This window comes from Myotis yumanensis, unplaced genomic scaffold (genome assembly GCF_028538775.1).
Source record: "Myotis yumanensis isolate MYYU_CA2020_CCGP unplaced genomic scaffold, mMyoYum1.0.hap1 SCAF_4, whole genome shotgun sequence".
NCBI lineage: Eukaryota > Metazoa > Chordata > Mammalia > Chiroptera > Vespertilionidae > Myotis > Myotis yumanensis.
This window is the reverse complement of record NW_027223755.1, coordinates 101,548,540-101,574,098: the sequence shown is the minus strand read 5'-3', so window position 1 is coordinate 101,574,098 and position 25,559 is coordinate 101,548,540. Positions and strand designations below refer to the sequence as shown.

General features: G+C 50.2%; 1 protein-coding gene across 2 annotated transcripts in view; it reads right to left on the bottom strand.

Moving 5' to 3' along the window:
* The window catches only part of ABCA3 (ATP binding cassette subfamily A member 3), a 48,611-nt gene that overhangs the window by 4,844 nt on the left and 18,208 nt on the right, over nt 1-25,559 (bottom strand). For both annotated transcript variants that reach the window (XM_070413216.1, XM_070413217.1), the window contains exons 8-26: nt 25,316-25,432; nt 24,905-25,025; nt 22,200-22,373; nt 19,833-20,014; nt 18,686-18,829; nt 18,034-18,163; nt 17,705-17,859; nt 17,271-17,426; nt 16,794-17,004; nt 15,542-15,692; nt 10,391-10,489; nt 9,230-9,413; nt 8,259-8,562; nt 6,686-6,959; nt 3,163-3,367; nt 2,586-2,805; nt 2,114-2,272; nt 755-927; nt 41-169 (exon numbers count right to left, since the gene is read on the bottom strand). In XM_070413216.1, coding sequence (XP_070269317.1) covers nt 41-169; nt 755-927; nt 2,114-2,272; nt 2,586-2,805; nt 3,163-3,367; nt 6,686-6,959; nt 8,259-8,562; nt 9,230-9,413; nt 10,391-10,489; nt 15,542-15,692; nt 16,794-17,004; nt 17,271-17,426; nt 17,705-17,859; nt 18,034-18,163; nt 18,686-18,829; nt 19,833-20,014; nt 22,200-22,373; nt 24,905-25,025; nt 25,316-25,432 — 3,288 coding nt within the window. The remainder of the gene's footprint in view (nt 1-40; nt 170-754; nt 928-2,113; nt 2,273-2,585; nt 2,806-3,162; nt 3,368-6,685; nt 6,960-8,258; nt 8,563-9,229; nt 9,414-10,390; nt 10,490-15,541; nt 15,693-16,793; nt 17,005-17,270; nt 17,427-17,704; nt 17,860-18,033; nt 18,164-18,685; nt 18,830-19,832; nt 20,015-22,199; nt 22,374-24,904; nt 25,026-25,315; nt 25,433-25,559) is intronic.

The window sequence follows — 25,559 nt, the reverse complement described above, 5'->3', positions numbered from 1 at the left end:
TGGGGACAGACCTGGGGCCCGAGGGGTGTAGCCACCTTACTTTGCAGAGCTCCTTGATGACCAAAGGTGTGTCCAGTGGGGAGTGCAGGCTGGGCGCCAGGATTCGGTTCCTTTCGTCCACCACATCCTGGTCCTCGGGAAGTGCTGACGGCCGGGTGTACACTTCCATCTAATTGTTCCGGAAAAAGACCGCAGCGGGTAAGTCCAGCCCGAGGGAGCCTTTTCTCTGGGAGGAGGGGCTGAGGTCTTTGAGACAGCTCACGTGTGTGGACTCGGGCCTTTCACAGGGAGAGCTGAGGGGGCCATAAGGACTGAAAGTAACACCGAGCAGACAAACTGCCTGAGAAATAAGGACGGTGCAGACCCTTGGGGAAAACCAGGAAATTTCACTGAAGGGTGCGAGATTTTAATACGTAAAAAAAAAACAACACACCCTCTTTTTAGAGAAGTCCTAATATTTTAGAGAAGCTAATTTGCCCTGGGTTAATCTGCGCATCCAATGTGGTCTCAGCAGGTTTTGTTTGTTTAGGGGACGGGATCTATGTGATAAACATGCCGCTGCCTGGCAGCACCGCCTCTGCTGAGATGAAGGCCCCCAAGGCTCAGGAGGACTGGGACCCGTCCCAGGCTGCGCGTCCTGGGTGCACGTACACCCTGGCCCCTGCTGGGTGCTGAGGCCCCCCTGTGTGCTGGCCTGAGGAAGCCTGGCCTCAGTGGGAGACCTGCCCAGTGCAGAGCTGCAGGAGCCACTCACCAGCCCCCGCCTCCTCCGGAAGGCACAGATGCAGGTCTTCAGTCTCCACAGCAGGTCGGTCTCAATGAGGAAGAGCAGGATGAGGTAGGCAAACCCTGAGGCAGCCAGGGAGGTCACAAACCTGCCGACCCCTGGGGCACTCCATGCATAGAAGTTTTCCTGGTACTGGATGTCTGTGTGAGCAAGGGAGAGGGTGCTGCTCCTGCATCCCCTATTCCCTCACTTCTCTACTGGGGTGCCAGCCCAAGTGCCTCTCTCTAGGCCCACCAGGCACTGCACCCCAGCTCTCTACATGGAGGCTGTGAAGGTCCACGGTCCACTCATCTCCCAAGGGTGCACACCATGTTTGCCACTGCCACCCAAGAGCCCCAAACACTGCCTGTATTTTGGGGCAGTTTCACCTTGCAAGGGGCACCTACGACAAGTGGCCAAGTTGTGCCGTCACCACTCACACATACATTCACTTCCTTGCCTGGGGACTGCACTGAGACATAAAGACAGGTAGGATGTGCCTCCCTTCCCCCAAGTTGGTCCTGTGAAGTAAGAAAGTGGTAGGAACAGAGCAGAGACGGAGCCTGCCAGGGGGATGTGCAGGGCTCTGTCGATGTGACAACTAAGCTGCCTGCTAAAGACTGTTCCAGGAGCAGAAAGGGTGTGTTGGGGGGATGAATCGTGGCCCCCAGAGAGACATCCAGGTCTTAAGCCCCCTAACCTGTGAATGATCTTACTTAGCAATAGCCTTTTTGCAGATATAATTATTAGTTAAGGTCTCAAGGTAAGATCCTGGATTTAGGGTGGGCCCTAAACCCAATGACCAATGTCTTTACAAAACAAAGGAGAGGGAGGTTTGAGATACAAAGAAACACGGAGAGGCCACATGAAGACAGAGATGGAGAGGGGAGCCCAACAGTCAAAGAATGCCCAGGAGTCAGCAAAAGCTGGAAGGGTGGTGGGAATGGGCGGAATCATGTGGGAGCTGGTCAAAGAAGCAGGGGACTGCGTGTGTGTCCGAGTGCTGCGGAGGCCGCAAGGAGTGCCCAGCCCAACTCCAGGGCTGGGCGTGGGAGAGCCTCCCCACCCGCCAGGAGAGGGACCACCTAGGCTGATCTTACAGAGATCTAGGGTCAGCCAGGCAGGAAGGAGGAAGCACACATCACTGGGCAGGGGCGGTGAGCACACATCTTCTGAAGACCCTTTTCATGCCTATACCCGGGTGTCTCAGACCTGGGACCAGGGACCTGCCCTGCCTGACACACCGTGCGGAGCCTCCCCAGAGGAGCCCTTCACAGGAACAAGGCTCCTGGGGATGCCCTGGCTGGTCTTGGGGGAGAGCCCGGAAAAGGGGCTGCCGACACTCACTGTATTTCCTGCAGTAGTGGGCGGCCACCTCCGAGGAGGTGCAGTACCTCCTGGTCTCGTAGTTCTCATAGAAGCTGCTGAATGCCATCCCCAGACAGTGGTTGGGCAGCACCAGGAATATGCGGTCCAGGGTTCTAGAAAGTTCTTCTAATTTTACCGCTGTGGGGAGAAGGCACAGAACAGTGAGTGCAGGAGGACACGCCACACCTGTCCCCAAGCTCAGATCAAATCAGGGAAGGCAGGTTCCTGATGCTCCCTATGAAGTGTGTGTAAGCCAGGGCAACCAGCTGGGTGTCCTCCCAGGGTGGCCCCACCCGCTCTGCTGCAAATGCAAGGGAAGGTGCTGCTGGAGTGTGGTCTGGCCCAGTGTCTGCACTGGTACCCCCCCCTACCCCCCACACCTCCACACTGGGGCAGAGGTTCCATGGGTGTCCGGGTTGTGGGGAGTAGGGGGCGGTCTCCAGGCTCCCACCTGGGATGCGCATGATGGTGACCATGAGGAAGGTGGCGATGCCTGACAGGATGTTGAATATGGTCAGCCTTGTGTAGGCAGTGGCCGCCCCCGAGAAAAAGAAGTTCATCAGATACATGAGGGGTATGATGGCCCAGCCGTAGAGCATGAGCAGCAGCAGGGTGTCGGTCACATGGCCGTCCCGTGTGAAGGCATGCACGTCAAAGGCTTTGAACACCACCTGCAGCGGCACAGAGAGGGTCGCTTGGTATGCCTGCAGAGGCCCATCCGCCCCCCAGGCCCAGTCATCCCCCACGGTGGCTTTCACCCTGGGATCTTCCCTGATGAGGACCCCCCATTCTCCCCTTTGCTGACAGAACTGTCACCAGGGCACCTGGCTCTGGGGCCCGGCCTACTAAAGGGGGCAGAAGCTGAGGGCATGGAGATCAATGAGGGGGTTGCCTGGCATTTCCAACTGTCCCTGGAGTCAGAGCTGAGCTGCCAGGGTGGGGCCCGGGCTGGTTTTGGTCTGCACAGGGGCCCCAGGGAAAGCCCCCCGGACATGCAGGGAAGGTTCCAGCACCAGCTGCGGCCTCACCAGCAGCAGCAGAGTGGGGATGAGGAAGGAGATGAGGTCCCACAGCAGAGCTGAGAGCCAGAAAGTGGCCACATGGACTCCACTCACAAACTGGACATGCTTGGCCTGGACAGCCCTCTCGCTGACCGCCAGGATGGAAAATGTGCTGGCCAAGAATGCCATGGCGAAGAGCAAGTTGAGGGCGATATCAAATCCCTTCCGGCCCCTGCGGGGGTGGGGGGACAGGGCAGGTGAGGATAGAGCACAGCACTTCTGGGCAGACGGGGGATGGGGTCCTTGGTAACCACCATTCAAAGCATGTGATGCAGGTTAAGGGGAAATGCCAGAGCTGGGGATGGTCCAGTATCAGGAAGATCCCCCCATCCCCGGAATAGCTCCTCCTCTGGATTCCCTATCTCCAGTGACACAGTGCCACTCTCCCAGCACTTTCAACCTGTGCCACCCACTCCCCACAGACACTCGGGTATCGCTCTGCCTTTCCCACATCTGAGAACGCTCTTCCCCTCTCTGTTCTGCCTTTGTCAGACCCCCATCACCGGGTGCCTGTATTGCTGCAGCAGCTCATCTCTCCCCACCCCACCCCTCTAGTGCATTCTACATTTAATTGCCAGTAACACCTTCTACACACTGGCTTTTATGGTTTCATTCTGTTGCTTAAACACATCCTGACCATTTCAATATATGATACTGGGACAAATGGATATCAATTGACCCAAAAGAGGAATGCAGTACTGACGCATGCTACAACATAGATGAACCTTGAAAGTAAAAGAAGCCAGTCACAAAAGGACACATCTATAATAATAAAAGCGGAATATGCTAATTAGACCAGCCGTCCTTCTGGACAAAGCTGGGGCTGTAAGGGAAGGAAGCCCGGGTCCTGGTGCCAGAGGGAAGCCGGTGCCAGCAGCCGGGGAAGGAAGGCCTATTCTTGCACGAATTTCATGCATCGGGCCTCTAGTATTATATGATTCCATTTACATGAAATGTCTGAAACAGGCATATCCATGGAGACGGAAAGTAGACTAGTGGCTGCTGGGGGATGGAGGAGAGAGGAATGGAGAGTGACTGCCAGTGGTCACAGGGTGTCTTTTCAGAGTGATGAAAGGTGCAATAAAATTATATTGTGGTCCAACAGGTGCATGAGAAGATGCTCAACATCCCTAATCATCAGGGAAATGCAAGTCAAAGCCACAATGTTTCCTTAAAAATTAAAAATAGAACTAATGTATGATCCAGCAATTCCTCTGGGTATTTACACGAAGGAAATAAAAACACTAACTTGGGAAGACAGCTGCATCCCATGTTCACAGCAGCATTATTTATAATAGCCAAGACCCGGAAACAACCTCGGTGTCCATCAATGGGGGAACGGATAAGGGAAATGCAATATAAATCTCAGTATTATTCAGCCACAACAAAGAAAGAAATCCTGCCATTTGTGACAACACCAATAGACCTGGAGGGACGATGCTAAGTGAAATAAGTCAGAAAAAGACAAATACTGTATGATCTCACTTATCTGAAAAAAAAAAAAAGCCCCACAAAACCCCAAATTAACAAAATTCATAGATACAGAGAACAGACTGTTGATTGTGAGAGGTGGGGCATGGGCGAAATGGACTAAGGGGGTCAAAAAGTACAAGCTTCCAGTTATTAAATATATGTCAAGGGGATGTCATGTACAGTATGGTGACCATAGTGAATAATTCTGTATTACATATTGTAAAGCTGTGAGAGAGTAAATCTTAAAAGTTCTTATCACAAGAAAAAGTATTTGAGCTCTAGCTGGTTTGGCTCAGTGGAGAGAGCGTCAACCTGCGGACTGAAGGTCCTGGGTTTCGGGCTCAACCCCCAGTAGGGGGAGTGCAAGAAGCAGCCAATCAATGATTCTCTCTCATTGATGTTTCTATCTCTCTCTACCTCTCCCTTCCTCTCCGAAATCAATAAAAAAATATTTAAAAAAGAAAAAATATTTGTAACTATGTATGGTGACAGATGTTAACTAGACTTATTGTGGCCAACCATTTCCCAATACATGTATCAATACATGTATCAAATCATGATGTTGTACACCTGAGACTAACATAATGCTATATTTCATTTATACTGAAAAATTACATTGTGATGAGGGCTCCATGACTCTGTGAATATACCAATAATCATACAATTGTACTACAAACAGGGATACTGTATATGGTAGGTGAACTATATCTCCTAAGCTGTTAAAACAAAAATTCCTGCTGCCTGGCCCACTCTTAGCATACTACGCTTGGTCCTGCTCAGCCTGACCTCTGGGTCTCCTAGTTTGGAGCCACCAGGAGGCAGCTGCCCCCTCTAGGTGCTCCAGCACAGCCCCTGCCTGCAGCTGCCGATGACCTGCCTGGGCCTGAAGGCCCCATAAGCCCGTCTCTTCCTGATGTCTCCATCAAGGGGAAGCCCCTCCCCATTGGGTATCATTTCAAAGCCCTGCCATCTGCTCCACCACAAGTATTTACCTTGTGCTGGTCTGTTTCTGATATAACAAGGAGAGCAAGTGACTACCACTGTGTCTCTTCTTTTGGGGTGAAAATGGGAGGTATCAGAGGGAGCGGAAGGCATGGTGAGGCCCAGGGCCCAGTCTAGAATGGAGGATGCAGATGAAGCTCCCTCCCCCATTAATAAGCTGCCCTGAAGTGGAGTGACTGTTCTGAAATTAACTGACTTTCTTGGCTTCCTCTGGATGGTCCCAGAGGTTTGGGGGCTCCGTGACAGGGATGCGGCTGAGAGTCTGACACACATGATGGCATGACAAGGCCTAAGGAGAGAAATGCCTCCTGGGCTCTCTGACTCGCCATCAAGAAGCAAGAATAGCCCTAACCGGTTTGGCTCAGTGGATAGAGCGTCGGCCTGCGGACTCGGTCAAGGGCATGTACCTTGGCTGCGGGCATATACCCAGTAGGGAGTGTGCAGGAGGCAGCTGATCGATGTTTCTCTCTCATCGATGTTTCTAACTCTCTATTCCTCTTCCTTCTTCTCTGTAAAAAAAAATCAATAAAATTTATTAAAAAAAAAAAAGAAGAAGCAGCAAGAACACTTGCTCTTGCTGCGTTCTGTTCTCCTGGCTCACACACACAGCCAGGAATGCCCTGAGCACGAGTGTGTGCTGGGGTTCCCTGGGGACAGTGGCTGGGAGGAGCGGGGTGCAGACTTGGGAAGAGGGCATGGCTACCCTCTACATCTTCAGGAGCTCCCTGCAGGGACCTCAGTGTGTGTGGCATGGAGACTCAACACCTTATCTGCTATCCAAGACAAGGGTGGGTAAGGGGAGCTGAGAAAGATATGGGGCAAGGATTCCCCGCCAAGAACGGGAAGCTTCCTGAGGGCATAAACTACGCTTCATCCACCTCCATGGCCCTTGGTGGCCCAGGCAGTGCTGAGGCGGTCAGTTCTGACGAATGGTCCTGACAGGAGGAGGCAGGGGTCTGACCTGATGGGGACGGAGTCCTGACGGGGCACAGGGATGGTGGGGCAGTGCACATACTCGTTGAACTGGTCCTTGGCGGCCTGAAGTGCACTCCGGGGCTGGGGGTAGTTGGAGGCTGTGATGGAGGCCTGGGGGCCGCACAGCAGCTTGAATAGGAGGTTGTCCACAATGGCCAGCGCGGTGGCCGGGGAGTGGTATGCCTGGTTGTTGAATAGGGCGGTGATGACTGTCCGCTCGCCGACATCTCTGAAGGATGCTGCCACCAGGCACCGCTCGTTAAAGCCTCCCCCCTCCACCGAGGCCCTGAAAATCAGGAACTCCTCCAGGTCACCTGGGGGACAATGGCAGAGTCAGCAGTGTGGTCGACTGGTGCCCACGGCCCACGCTCTGGGAGTTCTGAAAGCCTGGAGGAACCAAGGGAAAGACACGCAACCTTCCAGGCGCACAGAAACTGTCCACGGGCTGTTCCACCCTGCACACAGGCTGTTCCACCCTGCCCGCAGGCTCACTGCTCTCGTCTTGCCTCTCAGCTGTAAAATGGGTACAGTGATGACACCTATACCGCAGGACCCAAGGGTCAGCAAGGGGACAGGGACACATCAGTGAACCCTAGTACTGATATTTACATTGGCTTCCATCAAGGCCTGCTGTCATTACCTACGGTCAGATGTTTTTAAGTACAGTATAAAACACCACGCCGTGAGGTGGTCAGAAACTAAAGGCCCCACACTCCACGAGGGAGCAGGCAACTGAAGCTTCCAGATGGACTCAGGCCGGGGCATCTATGGCAGCGTCCTGAATGCCCAGAGCCACTGTGCACCATGAGAGCCCCACAGTCTTTGGGCCAGGCTGGGTGACAGCCAGAAAACAGGCTGGGGGCACATGGGGTGACAAAGAGGGGCACCCACCACTGTTTCAATGGGGCTAGTCAGGGTCACAGTCACTGGCGGGGCCAAGTGGGGACTCTGGGCTGCAGGAGCTCCTGCCCAGCACAGTGCCCAGCACAGTGCCCAGCACAGTGCCAGCCCATTCTCGCTGCCCGTTCACATAGCTACAGAATAAATTAATTCCTGCCAAGATTTGGTGACCATTCAGTATACTGAATCTCAAAGTAGCTGGCCAGGAAGTGGGAGGGGAGCAGTGAGGGGAGAAAACCTTCAAGCATCGTCCATGTCACTAGAGTGATGCCAGCTCCAAACCCAGAGCTGCGTCCAACTGCCACCCCTGGGGACATGGGATGGCTTTGGTTTTAGGATGATGGAAGAAAGCACTGTGTCACATTAACGCATACTGTGACCAGCCAGCAACAAAGAAAGGGCAGCGTAAAGATCATGGAAGTTTCACATTTCCTTTGAATGGGCCTAAGTATAAAACTTCAGGAAATGACCCCTTGGACAAAATTTGGCCCTAGAGATGCTGTCTTATGTCTTCTTCTGACTCAGTGCAACCATCTTCCCCCCCAGGGGAGACCTGGCATGTCTGGAGGCATTTCTGGGTGTCATGATGGGGTGGGGTGGGTGGGGGAGCAGGGGGCCTGTGCTGCACAGGCTAGAGAAGAACTACCTACCCCAAATCTCTACAGCTCTCTGCTAGTGCAGCTTGGGCCCTGAGCCCCAGGGATGCCCCTTACCCAGCACCTCACGAGGCTCCTGGCCCTCAGCCTGCAGCATGTCCTTCAGATGCTCAGCTAGCTGCTGGTCCAGCCGAGAGGTCCCAGGCACCGAGAAGGGCACAACAGTCCTGCCGTACTCGTCCAAGGTGAGCTTCAGGATGGGGTCGTCAAAGATCTCGGAGGAGTAGTTGATGGCCAGGAGGGCCAGGGTGATGGACATCACAGGGACCAGCACCTGGGCTGCCACCATCTTCCACTCCCGCCAGCTGTATGTGGCCTTCTTCAGGAACATGGCCAAGAACTGCTGGCAGTAGAGGGTGAGCTGCAGCAGAGGAGATGAGGTGACACGGCTGCCACTCGGGAGCCAGCATCTGACCAGCAGCCTGGGGGCCTTTGGCTGACACTGTGCCCTGGGGCCCCTGAACTTCTTGCAGGGCTCAGTCAGTGACATGCAGGACACATGTGTTCTCCCGCTGAGGCCTCAGCCTCCCCTTGCTACTGATATGAGGACACCGGCTGCGCTTGCAGAAAAAAAATAAGTCCCTCAGCTGCCCATATCCCCCAACTTCACCTCTTTACTGGCTTCCTAAGTGTGGGGAGTGTCGCAGGAACCAGTCCCCAAGTCTGCTGCATGCTGACCATGAAACCTTGGCTCAGGCCTGTTTTCTGTCCATAAAATGGAACCAGTGCTGCTTCTACCTCATCAAATGCTGGCACACGTCAAGATCTTGGTGAAGGGGGCACTGTCAGCATCATAAGCAAAAATTCACTCTTATTCCTAAATGGCCAAGTTAGAAGGTTAAGAAATTACAACTGCTCCACGTTTTCCTTCTCTTTGCCAACCCATGGGAGCACGAGCTGTAATCTACCCTCTTCCTGGCACACTGACCCTCCCGAAGTCCACATCTACCCTCATGGACCCTTAGCACGTGGGACTTCGGGGTCTCTCAATCCTCCTGCACTGCCTGGCTCCAGCCCCCAGCACTCACCCCTGTGTTGAGCTTGATGGCGGTGCAATCCTCAATCAGGGCGCCGATGCCGTCAGTTGGGTCCATTGTCCCACACAGGTTGCTGTCCAGTGCCCAGTCGCTTGCCCGCCTCTCGTGCTGGTACTGCAGGGCAGGCAGCTGGATGGCCTGGATGTCCATGCTGGTGTCTACCAGCTTACCGACCCTGCACCAAACACACAAGGTCTGGTCATAAGGGAGGGAGAAGCTATTGTTCCACGGAGAAAGGAAGCAGAGGTGGGGAAAAGAGGGAGATTGTCAGAGGCACTAAAATAGAATGCCATCAGCTTCCTTGGCTGGTTTGTGCATGCATTCATTCATCAGTAAATACCTCCAGAACACCAGCTATTGCAGCCAAGGAAAGTCCAGGAGAGAAAGACAAGCAGACAGGGACCCTGCTCATGGGGATCCCGGTCTCTTGGGGAGCCTGACCCAGGTCAGCATTTATAATCAGGGCTGTCCCAAGGGACACAAGGAGGCTTGGGTCATGACAGCTACATTGTGTTTACATCCACTTATTCTGTTGCCTGCTCTAGGTATGGGCCCTCAAGGAGAAATCCCTATCTCACATTCTATTTCTTTGCATTTCTAGTTCTTAACACTGTCAAATAAGCACTCAACAAATGTCTGATGCATGAGTCAGTCATATCGAGCTCACCCTGCAGTTCTGCAGGTCTGAATGCTAAACTTCACACCTCCATTAGGGTGGAGGCATGCTCTGGACTACTGTCTAAACCTGAGAGGAGTTTGGCCAGCCTGCTGTTGCCGGGAGAGACCCCAGGGGAAGCGCACACACTCCCAACAGGATCGGAGCACAGCTGCTCTCCGCTTTCTGAACTGCTGTGCGTGTCAGAAACCTCACTGAGTTCACGCGGTCTTGATAACAGAGTCATGATTCGAACTCGGGCTCCGATAGCTGGCCCACTGCCCTGCTTCCACCCCAGGCATACGTCCACCCTCAGATGGGTGTTAGAGATATAATTGAGAGGACTGCTTTACCATTCTAAAAAAACCACCCACTAACAAATTGTAATTCTTATTTCCGGTTCAACTCTACAAGATACTACAAACAATATCATTAAATAAGCAAATAGCAGTGGGAAAAATCATCCCCATTGCTGAGTCCTAGACACATTTACTGACCGTAAGAAGACTTCCTCCATGGTAGTCACAGAGGCCCCAAAGCTGGCAATGCCCAGCTCCTTCTGCTTCTTCTCCAGTTTAGCAAAAAGACTTTCAAACCTGAAAAAAGACCCGGAGTGATGAGTCCCTTCTCAATGACGTTCCAGATACTTCATTCCTAAATAATCACCTCCGTGTAGTGTGGGGGAGGGGCAAAAGAAGTGAGCTCCTTGAAATACCATTTCAAAAAAAAAAAAGGAAAGTCAGGTTTTGTTCGCTGCCTTTAAAAAAATTGACCTGAGAGAGAGAGAAGAGAGAGGGGAGGAGGGAGCGAGGGAAGGAGGCAGAGAGAGAAAGAGAGAGAAGAGAGATTTGTTGTTCCACTTATGTGCTCTGACCAGGGACCAAATCCACAACTTTGGCATATATGGCGATGATCTAACCAATTGAGCTACCCAGCCAGGGTTCCCTGACCCCCCTTTGTTTCCATGTAACGTGTACAAAGGCATTCTTTAATAGTATACACCTACATGAGATCATAAAACCAACCAAAAGCAATTGGTGAATATTTATTTGATTGCAGGGCAAGGACAATTATATCACAAGGGAGAAGATATAACCCATTAAATGTAAAGTAGCTGCCCTGGCCAGTGTGGCTAGGTTGGCTGGATTGCCATCCTGTGCACCGAAGGGTTGCTGGTTCAATTTTCAGTCGGAGTAAATGCAGGGATTGCAGGTTGAATTCCTGGTACAGGAGGAAACCAATCAATGTTTCTCTCTTTCTCCCTCCCCCTCTCCCTACCCCTCTAACAGCAATAAAAAAAAAACAACACATAAAATTAAAAAAAATAAATGTAACATATCTGCATGGGAAAAAAAATCTCACAAAATTAGGCAACTACAAAATTGGAAAAGTTGCAACAAAAATGGTTGATATTAATTATCAACATGATATTAATGGGTCCACTACAGGCAAATTAAAAAACAAAACATAGCCCTGGCCGGTGTGGCTCAGTTGGTTGGAGCGTACCCCGTACACCAAAAGGTGACGGGTTCAATTCCTGGTCAGGTTTGATCCCCAGTTGGGGTGCATATAGGAGGCAGCAGATTAATGTTTCTCTCTTATATTGATGTTTCTCTCTCCCTTCCTCTCTCTCTCTAAAAAAAATAAAAAATAAATTAAAAATACAGTACTATAAATGTATTTTCTCTTCCTTCTGATTTTCTTATTGACATTTCCTTTTCTCTAGCTTATTTTGTTGTACAAGTACAGTATAATACACATAACAGAAAAAACACGAGTTTACTGACTCTTTATGTTATCAGTAAGGCTTTTGGTAAACAGTAGTAGCTAAGCTTTTGGGGAGTCAAAATTTATATATGGATTTTTTAATGTGCAGGGGTAGGGGAATCAGTGCCCCTAAGCTTTGCGTTGTCCAAGGGTCAACTACATATAAAACACTCTGACTGATAAATAAGAAAGAGATATGAACACATAATATGCAGAAAAAGCAAGGCTGGAGAACCAAGATGGCGGCATAGGTTAACGCTGGAGCTTGCTGCCTCGAACAACCACTTCAAAAATATAACTAAAAGACGGAACGGACATCATCCAGAACCACAGGAAGGCTGGCTGAGTGGAAGTTCTACAACTAGGAGGAAAGAGGAAACCATACGAGACTCAGAGGAGGCGCAGTGCTGAAGTGAAATACTAAGGTTCAGAGTGCACGTGGAGTGGGCTGGCAGCGGAGGGCGCGGTTGTTGTCTTCAATTGGGAGGGAGTTTCAGACTCTGAGCTCCAGATCCGGGCGAGTCTCTAGGGACCCAGACTCAAAGGGGAGAAGCGGGAAGGCAGCTTTCTCTCCGAGGTCTGCAGCGGTTGCAGAGCCGCTGGAGACGGAACTGAGAGCAGCCATAACTGCTCGCTCCGCCCGCCCTGTAGATCCCCTGGGGACCTGCCCCGCCCAAGCCCTGCACAGAGGCATTTGCCAGGACCGCCCTGCCCAAGACCTGCACAGAGGCATTTGCCCGAGAGCCTTAGGCAAAGGCTAGATTAGCACCGCCCTAGAGATTCAGCACAGTAGCGCTCCCACTGCAGACATAGCTGACTCTCATAGCCAATTAGCCTGGAGGTCAATTCACCCCCGTATTGCTGAAAACAATCAAGGCATAACTACAACAAGACTGCGCACAAAGACCACAAGGGGGTGCATCAAGAAAGCATAAAAAATGCGGAGACAAAAAAACATGACAGAAATGGAGGATATAGAGCTAAAAAACTCACTTTTAAGGGCTTTCAATAATTTGCTAGAAACTGTCGATAAACTTGATGAGAGCCTCAAGAAAACTAATGAGACCCTCGATGTTGTGATAAAGAACCAACTAGAAATTAAGCATACACTGACTGAAATAAAGAATATTATACAGACACCCAACAGCAGACCAGAGGAGCGCAAGAATCAAGTCAAAGATTTGAAATGCGAAGAAGCAAAAAACACCCAAGTGGAAAAGCAAAATGAAAAAAGAATCCGAGGAGAAACCAGGATGGCGGCATAGGTAAACACCGGAGATTGCTGGCGCAAATAACCACTTCAAAAATACAACTAAAAGACGGAACGGACATCACCCAGAACCACAGGAAGGCTGGCTGAGGAGAGATTCTTCAACTAGAAGGAAAGAGAACAGCATACCGAGGCTCAGAGGAGGCGCAGTGTGGAAAATACAAAGGTACGGAGGTGCGCGTGGAGCCGGCTGGTGGCTGAGGGTGCGGTTGTCGTTTTCAATCAGGAGTGAGTCTCAGGCTCTGAGCTCCAGATCCGGGCGAGTCTCTAGGGACTCAGACTCAAACGGGAGAAGCGGGATTGTCTGGCATCAGTTGGAATGTGAGGGCAGCTTTCTCTCCGAGGTTTGCAGCGGTTGCTGGGGTTCTGAGAAGCAGAGCCTCTGGGAATGGGACTGAGAGCAGCCATAACCGCTCCCTCTGCCCGCCCTGTTGATCCCGTGCGACCCCGCCCCGCCCAAGCCCTGCGCAGAGCCATTTGCCAGATAGCCTCAGGTAAAGGCTGGATTAGCACCTCTCCAGAGGACAGAAGTTTTCCTACTGCAGATACAGCCAGTCGGCCTGGTGGTCAAATCCCTCTAGTATTAACTACAACAATCAAGGCTTAACTAGAACAAGACTGCGCACAAAGACCACAAGGGGGTGCACCAAGAAAGCATAAAAAACGCGGAGACAAAGAAACATGACAGAAATGGAGGATATAGAGCTAAAAAACGCAATTTTGAGGGCTTTCAATAATGTGCTAGAAGCTGCCAATAAACTTGATGAGAGCCTCACGAAATCTAATGAGACCCTCGATGTTGTGATAAAGAACCAACTAGAAATTAAGCATACACTGACTGAAATAAAGAATATTATACAGACACCCAATAGCAGAACAGAGGAGCGCAAGAATCAAGTCAAAGATTTGAAATGCGAAGAAGCAAAAAACACCCAACTGGAAAAGCAAAATGAAAAAAGAATCCGAAAATACGAAGATAGTGTAAGGAGCCTCTGGGACAGCTTCAAGCGCACCAATATCAGAATTATAGGGGTGCCAGAAGATGAGAGACAGCAAGATATTGAAAACCTATTTGAAGAAATAATGACAGAAAACTTCCCCCACCTGGTGAAAGAAATAGACTTACAAGTCCAGGAAGCACAGAGAACCCCAAACAAAAGGAATCCAAAGAGGACCACACCAAGACACATCATAATTAAAATGCCAAGAGCAAAAGACAAAGAGAGAATCTTAAAAGCAGCAAGAGAAAGAGACTCAATTACCTACAAGGAAATACCCATACGACTGTCAGCTGATTTCTCAACAGAAACTTTGCAGGCCAGAAGGGAATGGCAAGAAATATTCAAAGTGATGAATACCAAGAACCTACAACCAAGATTACTTTATCCAGCAAAGCTATCATTCAGAATTGAAGGTCAGATAATGAGCTTCACAGATAAGGAAAAGCTAAAGGAGTTCATCACCACTAAACCAGTATTATACGAAATGCTGAAAGGTATCCTTTAAGAAGAGGAAGAAGAAGAAAAAGGTAAAGATACAAATTATGAACAGCAAACATGCATCTATCAACAAGTGAATCTAAGAATCAAGTGAATAAATAATATGATGTACAGAATGAACTGGTGATTATAATAGAATCAGGGACATAGAAAGGGAATGGACTGACTATTCTTGGGGGGGAAAGGGGAGTGGGAGATGCGGGAAGAGACTGGACAAAAATCGTGCACCTATGGATGAGGACAGTGGGTGGGGAGTGAGGGCGGAGGGTGGGGCGGGAACTGAGAGGAGGGGAGTTATGGGGGGAAAAAAGAGGAACAAATGTAATAAACTGAACAATAAAGATTTAATTTAAAAAAAAAAAGCAAGGCTGAAAAACCAGGAAGGCCCTAGCCGGTTTGGCTCAGTGGATAGAGCATCAGCCTGCGGACTGAAGGGTCCTGAGTTCGATTTTGGTCAAGGGCATATGCCTGGGTTTCGGGCTCGATCCTCAGTAGGGGGCATGCAGGAGGCAGCCGATCAATGATTCTGTCTCATCGTTGGTGTTTCTGACTCTCTCTCCCTTACTCTCTGAAATCAATAAAAACATTAAAAACAACAACAAAAAACCCCACATTACTCAATAGGGCTTGTAGCAAGATTAAAAGTACTTTTAAGATTTATGTCCCAAAGTTTCAGAATGTGAATCAAATTTGGTTTTTTACCTCCCCACCCTGGTAGTCTGCACAGTTTATGAGGCATGTGTCTGCGACTCAAATTCTAAGACCAAGAAGACATACAAATTCGCAATTCCACAGAGAACTCTGGATGGGTTGCTGTGCATGCTTCACCCGGTGTGACCAATGCACTGAGCTCCCCTTTGATGAGTAAGACACTTTTGCTTCTCAGGTATGAGTGTGTTTCCCCAGCTCCACTGCACAGGGAGGCCTGGCACCCTAGGCCCAGCAAGCAGATGCGTCATGCTGACTGTGCTGACTGTCACAGGCCCAGGGCCTGAGAGATGCCCACTGGCCAGGCCTGACAAGTGCAGGGCGGGTGACTCTGAGCCTGGAGCCCTTACAGCCCACTGAGCCCCGTTCTCCGATCCGTACGTGCGCGCTCTCGGGACATGTACCTGTGCGTGCTCTCCTTGGGAAGAATGAACGACAGCTCTGCTCCGGCACTGCTCTCCAGGGAGGCGTTGGGGATGTGGTGGTAGACGAGCCGGGAGATGCTCTCTGGGTTGCAGTGAGGCTCCTTCACCAGCGTCATGTGGTAGCCTGCACCTGCACCACAGCGGAGCCCCCATGAGGCTGTCGCCCATGTTTCTTGGCCTGCCCAGGTCCTCAGGCTCAGGACCATGGCAGGCTCACAGGAAAGGGGGTGGAGAGCAGGGGTCCTCTCAGAACTCCTCAGAGCTATCCTGAGGGTTTGCCTCCTGCTCCCTAGCTGGGAAGAGATGCTGGAAAACATGGGCGCTGAGCATGATAAGGAGGTGAAACTAAGCCAGACTTCAGATTTCAAGTCTCAGAGGCTGTGATAGATACTGTCCCCAAGAACCTTGCTTTCTCAGTAATGGAACCCCAGGATGGAGGCCACCCTGTCCAGTCTCCACCAGCCTGATGGTGACTACACTGGGTCACCATCTACTTGACAGGACTGTGTGCTGAGCAGGGGGAGCCACAGAAGGGAGGTATCCAACTCCTGAGGTATCTTGTCTTCTGTCTTTGCTCCTTCCCACTGGCAGAATGTGGATGGGACCTGGCACACTGGACAGGAGCTGCCCTTGAGGAAAATCATGCCTACATAGCAAAGAGGATCCTGATTCCACATGCGACCCACCAGCCCTGGACCATGTCGTAGGCCACTTGCTGGTGTGAGAGCTGCAGTACTGGCACACGGCTTGGCCTCTCCAAGAACGCTGCTGCTCTGGGCAGCCCTGATTCTCAACTGCTATTCCATTCACCATGACTGGTTGTTGTTCTAATCCAATCAAGACAATCTGTCCTACTTCCCTCCCTCTCCACTCTTAAAATCTCCTCTGCCTGGGGCCTCGGGTCTCCACCCAGAGGTAGCAGACAGAGGTCTTAGGGGCCTATTACTCGAGGATATTTTTTCACTGATTTTTAGAGAAAGTGGAAGGGAGGGAGGGAGGGAGAGAGAGATGTGACAGAGACACATGGATTGGTTGCCTCCCACACGCACCCCTACTGGGGCCAGGGATCGAAACCCACAACTCTTCGGTGGATAGGCCAACACTCTAACCACTGAGAACGCCGGCCAAGGCAACAGTGGGCACTTAGTTCAGCACACTGGGTCAGTAACACTGGCCCCATATAGAACGGAGGCTGGTCTGCCCAGCCCACTTCCCACCCTTGGTCACTCACCATATTTCTGTTTGAGGAACAGCGAAGACCCGCAGCACTGCAGCTCCCCCTTGGCCATGATGGCGATGCGGTCCCCGAGCAGGTCGGCCTCATCCATGAAGTGGGTGGTCAGCAGGATGGTGCGGTCACTTTTCTGCTGCTGAAGGAGGTCCCAGATGGCCCTTCTGGAGATGGCGTCCATGCCCGAGGTGGGCTCATCCAGCATCAGGACCTGGAGGGTGACGCACAGCCTGGGAACAGGTCTGGGCCCATGCAGCTCAAGTCCACAAAGACACAACAGGACCGCCCTTGCCTAACTGCCCATACAGGTTGTCCAGGGCCAGGGTTTCCGAGCCACGGCTGCGGAGCCAGCAGCCAGCCCAGGCCGAGTGGGAGCTAGAGGGCAACGCCTCTGGACCCACTGCCCCAAGTGTGTGTCCATCGCATATGGGGGCCCTGGCCCATGTCCTTCAGGAGGTCGGGCCCGCTGCCCTGTACCTTGGAGCCCGCGATGAGGGCGATGCCGATGGACAGCTTGCGCTTCATCCCCCCGCTCAGGAACCTGCTCCGTGAGTCCCGCTTGTCCTCCAGACCGAGGATGTGCAGCATCTGTTTGACTTCTTCAGGGCACTTCTGGCGGGACAAGCCTTTCAGCTGAAATAGCAGGGGACAGAGAGTTCGACAGGGGCTTCTGAGGGGCCATCCAGTGAACCCCTTAGCCTTGGCATTGTCTCATCCTTTCATGTGTGGGCCTCCCAGTCCTGGCTTCCCTCCCACTTCCCCTGCTCCAAGTGTATGGGAGGGCTCCACAGAGCAGGTTTGGTTTGCCGGGAGGCTAAGGGCTCAGCTGGCTGCCTAGGGAACCCAAGCATGCGGACTAAGGAACAAATATGACAAGGACAACCTCTGAATCCCATGCCCTGCCGGCTCACCTGAGCATAGAAGTACAGGTGCTCTGCTACTGTCAGGTTGTCAAACAGGACGTCGTGCTGTGGGCAAAGGCCCAGGCTTTTCCGGATCTGAGCCATGTCTTGTGAAATTTCATACCCGTTGATATATGCCCGCCCACTGGTCGGGGGAAAAAGACCTGCGGCCAAGGAGAAGACCAAAGGCTTAGGTTCAGCAGATACCCTGCCAGCCAGCACGAGGCACAACGGCCTTGCCATGTCCTTGCAGTTTCGCCTCAATTCACCCAAGGACCGGCCTGTGAGCGGTTTGCTGGTCACCCCACTCCTGCCATGGTGGCCATGTGGCCCCTCACCTGTGAGCATTGAGAGGGTGGTAGTCTTTCCTGCACCATTGTGGCCGAGTAGGACAGTGATCTGCCCCTCGTACAGGTTCAGGTTCAGGTCTTTGACGGCTGCCTTGCCCTTGTTCCCCACTCTGAACACCTGCAGGAAAGGCAGAGGCGGCCCTGGATTTCAGGGGCCCTCAGGAACTCGCTCCATGGGTCCCTCCCACTCCCATCATCACTAGTCAGCAGGCAGAGAGGCGGAAGTTTCTGGACAGAGTGCTGACTGGTGGCCATGCTGCCTCCCGCTGTTCTCTGACTCCTCCACCCCCAACAGCTCCCCAACATCCCTGGTGTCTGGCATCAAAGGCTTGTGAGGCCAAGGCACCACTGTGCAGCCAGCACAGCGTCACTCACTGCAAAGCTGCTGAGAGGTTAAGTCTGAGCAGTGGCATGCATTACTGACTCAACCCCGCGTCTCCACACCCGGCCCTGGTGACACAGAGTCTGAGTGGTGGCCAGTGCCTGGGAGAGCTGGTCAGAGAGCAGCCCCGAGGATCCAGGAGGCAGCAGGCCCAGAGAACAGGCACCAGCTTGGAGAGAGCCATAGGCAAGGCAGCAGGTCTTACCACCTGTGACTCCGAAGTCCCCCTTCCCTGCCTGTCCCCACAGGGTGTGACACCTTGGATATGTGCTTGATCTTGATCCCGGCCACCAGGTTCTCTGGCTCAGCTTCAAAGTACTCTGTCTTGAGGGCTTTCTCAGGGTCGTGGTCTTCCTCCTCTTTCCCTAAAACCGTTCTTGGGTGCCCGCACCAATACGAGGGCTAGATTGGAAAGCAGACGGGTCTCAGATGGCTGATTCATGTCAGGTCATTGTGTTTGTGACAAATAGAGCAACAATTAACTGACATGCTAAACACAGGCAGCAGTCAGGCCTCGGTCTTCCCTCCCACAATGCTGCGCACAGGAGACACTGCTTAGAGCCTCAGGGCTGGGTCAGGATCCAGCATAGCCCCCACTCTCTACTCCTAGGAAGCACTCAGCCTCAGCTTCCTAATCTGCCATATGGCATGACGACAACTCACAAGCATATTGTCATATCATATCAACTCAGATGTGACAGGGAGGAAAAGCAAACAGTGACATTTAATACAGACAGGTTATTGGATGTTCCAGTCCAGAGTGATGCCCAGTCCAGAACATGAAGGAGGCTGTGTCTTCACACCCTCAACTGCACCCTTACGCACCTACACAGAAGCGCATGAACTATATAGGAGGAGCCAAAGGGCCAGGCCTCCCTCTGCTATGAGGAAGCCCCGCCCCGGCCTGTCTAGAGGATGACTCTCACCCTCTGTCTGGCTATCACAGGGACAGGCTGAGTGAGGGATAAGACTATAACCACAAACCGTACCCATACCCCACCCTCGAGGGAGGCCTGTGGGTACAGGTAACACAGGGCCACAGGTAAGGTGAGAACAGGGCCCTAGAACTCCCTGTAGAGGTAAGCCTTTGAGGGGAGACTTGGTTTAACCCACAGTTCTGTCCCCAGTGCATTTCCAATGCCTGGAATAGTTCTGGCACACCATAATCCACTGGTTTTAAACCACATGTTTTACGTGACTTTGAAATCAGACTGTGTCTTAGGAATCATGGTATGCTACAGTATTAAAATATTAACTGTATTTTTCTTTATTTATTTTCATTGATTTCAGAGAGAAAAGAGAGGGAGAGAAAGATAGAAACATCAATGATGAGAGAGAATCATTGGTCAGCTGCTTCCTGCGCCCCCCACTGGCCAGCATGAGGAGCGGGGGCATCCGGACTCACCGTGATGAAGAAGTACCAGGGCTGGGGCACACCAAACTGCCCCGGGAAGATGGCCTCCACATACCAAGTCACCAGGCCGTAGAGGACAGAGTCCAACAGCAGCATGCCTAGCACTTGCCCAAAGGAGAAGTCATCGTCCACGTTGACGGGACTCAGAAGGTCTCGCCACTGGACGCCAGTGCCTGGAAAACAGACCAGGAAATGGGCCTGACACAGCCTTGCAGCCCTCCTCTCCCCGCCAACAGCAATGCCAGCATGACTTCTCCCTTCCTGCTCTTATAGCCAATCTGATGACTCTCTTCAGGTCTGTTTTTTAAATATAATTTAAAAATATATATATTTTTATTTATTTCAGAGAGGGAGGGAGAGGAGAGAAACATCCATGATGAGAGAGAATCATTGATCGGCTGCCACCTGCACGCCCCACACTGGGGTTCGAGCTCACAACCTGGGCATGTGCCCTTGACTGTTATCAAACCTGGGGCCCTTCAGTCCACAGGCCAACGCTCTATTCACTGAGCCAAACCAGCTAGGGCTCTTCAGGTCTTGAAGGTAAGAGTAAGTTACAAAATCGATGTTATAGAACCAGCAAAAGCTCATTAACTGACAAGACAGGCTCAAATTTGATTGTGAGGCCTGACTGCTGCCTGTGTTTAGCATGTCAGTTAATTGTTGCTCTATTTGTCACAAACACAAACATATATACATAAACAAATATCCCTACATATAATATACATATACATTATGCACACACATACGCATACATATATGTGATTTGGGGTAAGCCCAATGTTGGATCAGTGTGCATTTCATATGTCCTTTTAAAAATGGGAAAATGCTTTGGACACATAGAAAGCTCTATTTAGTGGTGCTCATAGTGTTTTGTCTTCTCCTTGTTTTGCAACAGCACAGTCCAAATGATGCTTGGGTATCCTATGGAGCCAGACGACCTGTTGGCTCGAGAACCTCTGATGAAAATGGCTGCTCTCTGGCCTTGGTCAATGTTTACTTGGAAACAACGAGAAATTTGTCTGTTTTACAAAAATTCAGTATAGAACTTTGAAAAATGAGAGGTGTCATACAGTTATATTCTTCTCTGTAAATGGCTTTTTAAAAAGTATTTGAATCCTGAAAGGGACGGTGCATTAAAAGTCCACATTGTACTTCACACTACTAAACATGGAAACATATATTTAAAACGAAAGTGTTGGAAGACATTGTTGGAAGAAAAAAATTCTAAGTAAAGATAAAGCCACACTAAAAAGGAAAAGATAAAGCCACACCGAGGCTCCTGTGACTATCCACCTGCCTCCTTCCATAGACCTCCCCTCCCCGCAACCAGAAGCTACAACTAGGAATTGCGTGGTTGGAAGAAACGAGAGCATTCATCCTGAAAAAGAGACCATCTGGATGGGGCAGGACCAAGATGGCCTTAAATTGCACACAGGTCAGTCATGTAGAAAGGAGATTGCATCTCACTTCCTGCTGGTGAAGCCAGAAAACAATGTTCTGGTCTGTCCTTGTTTTTCCCTCAGGCCTCCTCACCCTCACTGCCAATCATTTCGGGTTCGGGGGCGGGAAAGGGAGAGATGCTAATTGTACCACTTCACAGAGAAGAGGCATGGATCAAAACCCATGGGCTTTGACAGAACAGAGAAAGACAAACGCCATATGATTTCACTTATACGTGGAATCTGAAAACGAGATAAACGAACAAGCAGAACAGAAACAGACTCAAAGATACAGAGAACATTTTGATGGGTGTCAGATGGGAAGGGTTTGGGGGGATGGGTGAAAAAGGTGAAGGGATTAAGAAGTGCAAATGGGTAGTTACAGAATAGCCATGGGGATGTAAAGTACAGCATAGCCAATAATATTATAATAACTATGCATGGTGTTAGATGGGTACTAGATGTATGGGGGTGATCAGTTAATAAGTTCTATAAATGTCTAATCACTGGGTCGTATAACTGAAACTAATATAATATTGTACATCAACTGTAACTGAAAAATAAACAGCTATTTAAAAAACCAAACATGGACTTTGAGACCTGGATGTAGTAATTCTGAATGCCTCCTGCTGCAGGCAGAGACTCGGGTAATCGAGTGCAATCCCACGTCCGCAGGTGCAGATGCTCACATCCAGTGTCTTCCTGCAGTAACAGCTGGTTCCAGGCAGAGCTTCGAGGGAGCTCAAAGCCAGGACTACACCATCCAGGTGGTGGGTGCCGAGACCCTGTCTTCCAAATGCATCACTCGCTCAGCTGTCCCGATGTGTCTATTACCGGAGTTGGAGGTGCGTCTGCTCAGACTCTCTTGGGTGTAACTGAACCAGCAAGGGCAGCTAGTGAAAAGGAAAATACTCACCTTTTGCTTCAAATTTTCCAATGAGCTGGGCTCCCATCGCCATGGCGACATTGGACAGGAGACAGGAGAAGAGCTTCTGGCTAAGGGTCATCCAGTTGTATCGAGGAGCAACGAAGAAGTAGGGGATGTAAGTGAAGAAGTACAGGCAGCCCCCGACGGCGGCCGCCATGTTGGCTACAGATGAAAAGAGAAAGGTGAGTGTGATAAAATCACGCAGGAGAGTTTGCATGAATGTGTCAGAAGGAAGCCCGTGAGCCTCAGGACCCCCTCTCAGGACCCAGGCTTGGCCTGCAGTCTTTTCTCTAGTCCGGGTGCCTGTGCCCTAGGGAATGTGATCCTGCTCAGGGCGGCACATGTCCTCTTCATCCTGGGACCACACATTGATTTTCCAGCCCTCTCCTACAGACTTCACCTCCAATTGCCTTGCCATTGGACACCTGACATGACTAACACTGAGCCCCTCACCACAGCCTTGCTTCTTGCCTGGTCTTCCCCTTCCCATTCACTCATTTATCTCACGGATAATCACTGAGTGCCTACCCTGTGCCAGGCCTGCTCCAGGCACCAGGGAGACCACTGCAAACAAGACAGACAAGGCCCCACCCCACGCCCACCCAAGTTTATAATCCCGTGGGGACACAGATAGCCAGCAAGACAAAGAAGGAGGACAAGACATTCCCTAGACCAGGGGCTGTGACTGTGACCAGGTGGCCAAGGAAGGCTTTGACGAGAAGGTGACATGTGGGAAAGATCCGAGAGAGGTGAGGACTGGGTCATGGAGGTGTGGGGGAAACAGTGTGGCTGTAGTCCATGCTGGCAGCCCTCAAGTGCTTTGGTCTTAAGACTCCTTTACTTCCTTAAGAATTATTAAGGACATCAAAGAACTTTTGTTTATGTGTTACACACACACACACACACACACACATCAATGTTGACTGCATTAGAAATTAAACTAAGAACACTTAAAGATATTTAAGAATAAAAATAATAAACCCATTACAGGCTAACATAAATATTTTTATGAAAAACACTCTATTTCTCATAATTTAGTAAGACAAGTGCAAGAGGTTACATTTTTGCAAACCTCTGCATGTTTGACTTAGATTATAGCTGAATTGTCATAGCTGCTTGTGTTACATTTTTTGGGTCAAGTGAATAAAGATATCAGCTTCACACAGATAAGTAGTTGGAAAAGAGAGGGTATTTAATAGCCTTTTAGATATTTGTGGGTATTCTTTTTTGACACTACACCATTCAATAAGTGGTAGTTTCTTAAAGGTTAGGTGCCATGTGGAATGAAATTAACCAGTGAACTTTCCATACCATTACACTGAAATCCATTGGTCTAACTTGCACTGTAAATGGATTAATCTTCTTGCATGATTTTATAACATGATGCCTTGGTCGTTTGGAAAATATTGCTTGAGTTATGCAGATCTAAATGTTAACACATTTTATTATACAACAGAGGGCCCAAGTAGATATTTCTCCAAAAAGGACACACAGATGGCCAACAGCAAATGCAAATCAAAACCACAATAAGATATTACCTCAGTTTGTCAGAATGGCTATCATAAAAAGACAACAAAAATGTGTTGGTGAGGATGTGGAGAAGAGGAAACCCTTGTGCACTGTTGATGAGAGTGTAAATTAATGTAACCACCATGGAAAACAGTAAGGAGAATCCTCAAAAAATTAAAAATAGAACTGCCATATGACCTAGCAATTACATTCCTAGGTATTTATCTGAAGAAAACAAAAACAATTATTTAAAAAGATATATGCACCCCTATGTTCATTGCAGCATTATTTACAACAGCAGAGATACGGAAGCAACCTAAGTATTCATTAATAGATGAATGGATAAAGATGTGGTACATATATACACAATGGAATATTACTCAGCCATAAAAAAGGAAATCTTGCCATTTGTGACAACATGTCTGAAACTAGAGAGTATTATGTTACATGAAATAAGTTGGACAGAGAAAGACAAATACCATATGATCTCACTTATAAGTGGAATACAAAAAACAAAACAAACAAACAAATAAAACAAAATAGAAACAAACTCAGAGATACAGAGAATAAATTGATGGTTGCCAGAATGGAGAGGGTTGTGGGGTGGGGTGGAAAAGGGGAAGGGGATTAAGAAGTATAAACTTCCCATCCTATATAATAAAAGGCTATATAATATGCAAATTGTCCCCTCCACTGGGAGTTCGACCAGCTGGCCAACCCCCGTCCCCACCGCATCACCTCCCCACAGCCCAATCGGCCCAATCAGGGAGGGCCAGCCGCACCCCACCCGTGCACGAATTCGTGCACTGAGCCTCTAGTTATAAAATAAGTCATGAGGACATAATGTACAGCATAGGGAACATAGTCTATAACATCATTATAACTATGTACAGTGACAGATAATGACTAGACTTATTGTGGTGATCACTTTGTAAGGCACATAAATGTTGAATCACTATGTTGTATACCTGAAACTAATATACTTACTGTATGTCAATTATAATTAAAAATAAATTTTAAAAAAGAATTAGTCAGGGATGTACTTCGACACCTAGAAAACTGAGTCCAAAGGAAGGTACAGATACAAAAACTCTTCAGTTTCTACTTATCACAAATGAAACTGCCAGGTTTTCTGGGGTTCTATCACCCCCCTGTCCTTGGTTCCCAGGGTCAGGAATACTCACCTTTGCTGAAGAAGGTGCTGACCATGAAGCTGAAGGAGATGGAGGAGATGGCAAAGCAGACCAGGAAGACCAGCACCAGGGAGGGGTCGCTGTGTGCAAGCACCGCCACGTCCTTCTTCACCTGCGTGGTGTGCCAACCCAGAGGTCAGCACACGCAGGTGACGGCCGGGAAGGTGGGGACAGGAAATGTTCCGGCCGTAAGTGAAATGGGTGGGGATTGGTGAAGGGGCTACACTGAGTGCATGACTATGAAACCACTGCTCCTCTCTACTGAGCCCAGGCAGACTCCCCTGAAATCTGCAAACGTGGAATCTTGGGGTCTCTATGGTGATACTATGCCCGTCTCTGGCTCTCCCATCAAATTGAATGCCTTACTCCTGACATCAGACCCCCTCTTGAAGCCACATATACCTTGACACAGAAGAGCAGGGTCATGAAGGAGACGGCGACGAGGAGGAAGAGGAAGAAGAGCAGAAACCATGCCGTCCAGTGCAGCCAGCTGCTGAGCCCCATCATGCGCATGTACTCCTGGGGGAATAGCGGCACGCACTCCGACACACGCCCCAACGCATGTTCTGACACACACCCCCTGACACCCCCTGCCCGACACCCCTGCCTGGGGCAAGTTCCCACCGCCTGCCATGCCAGACCCTGG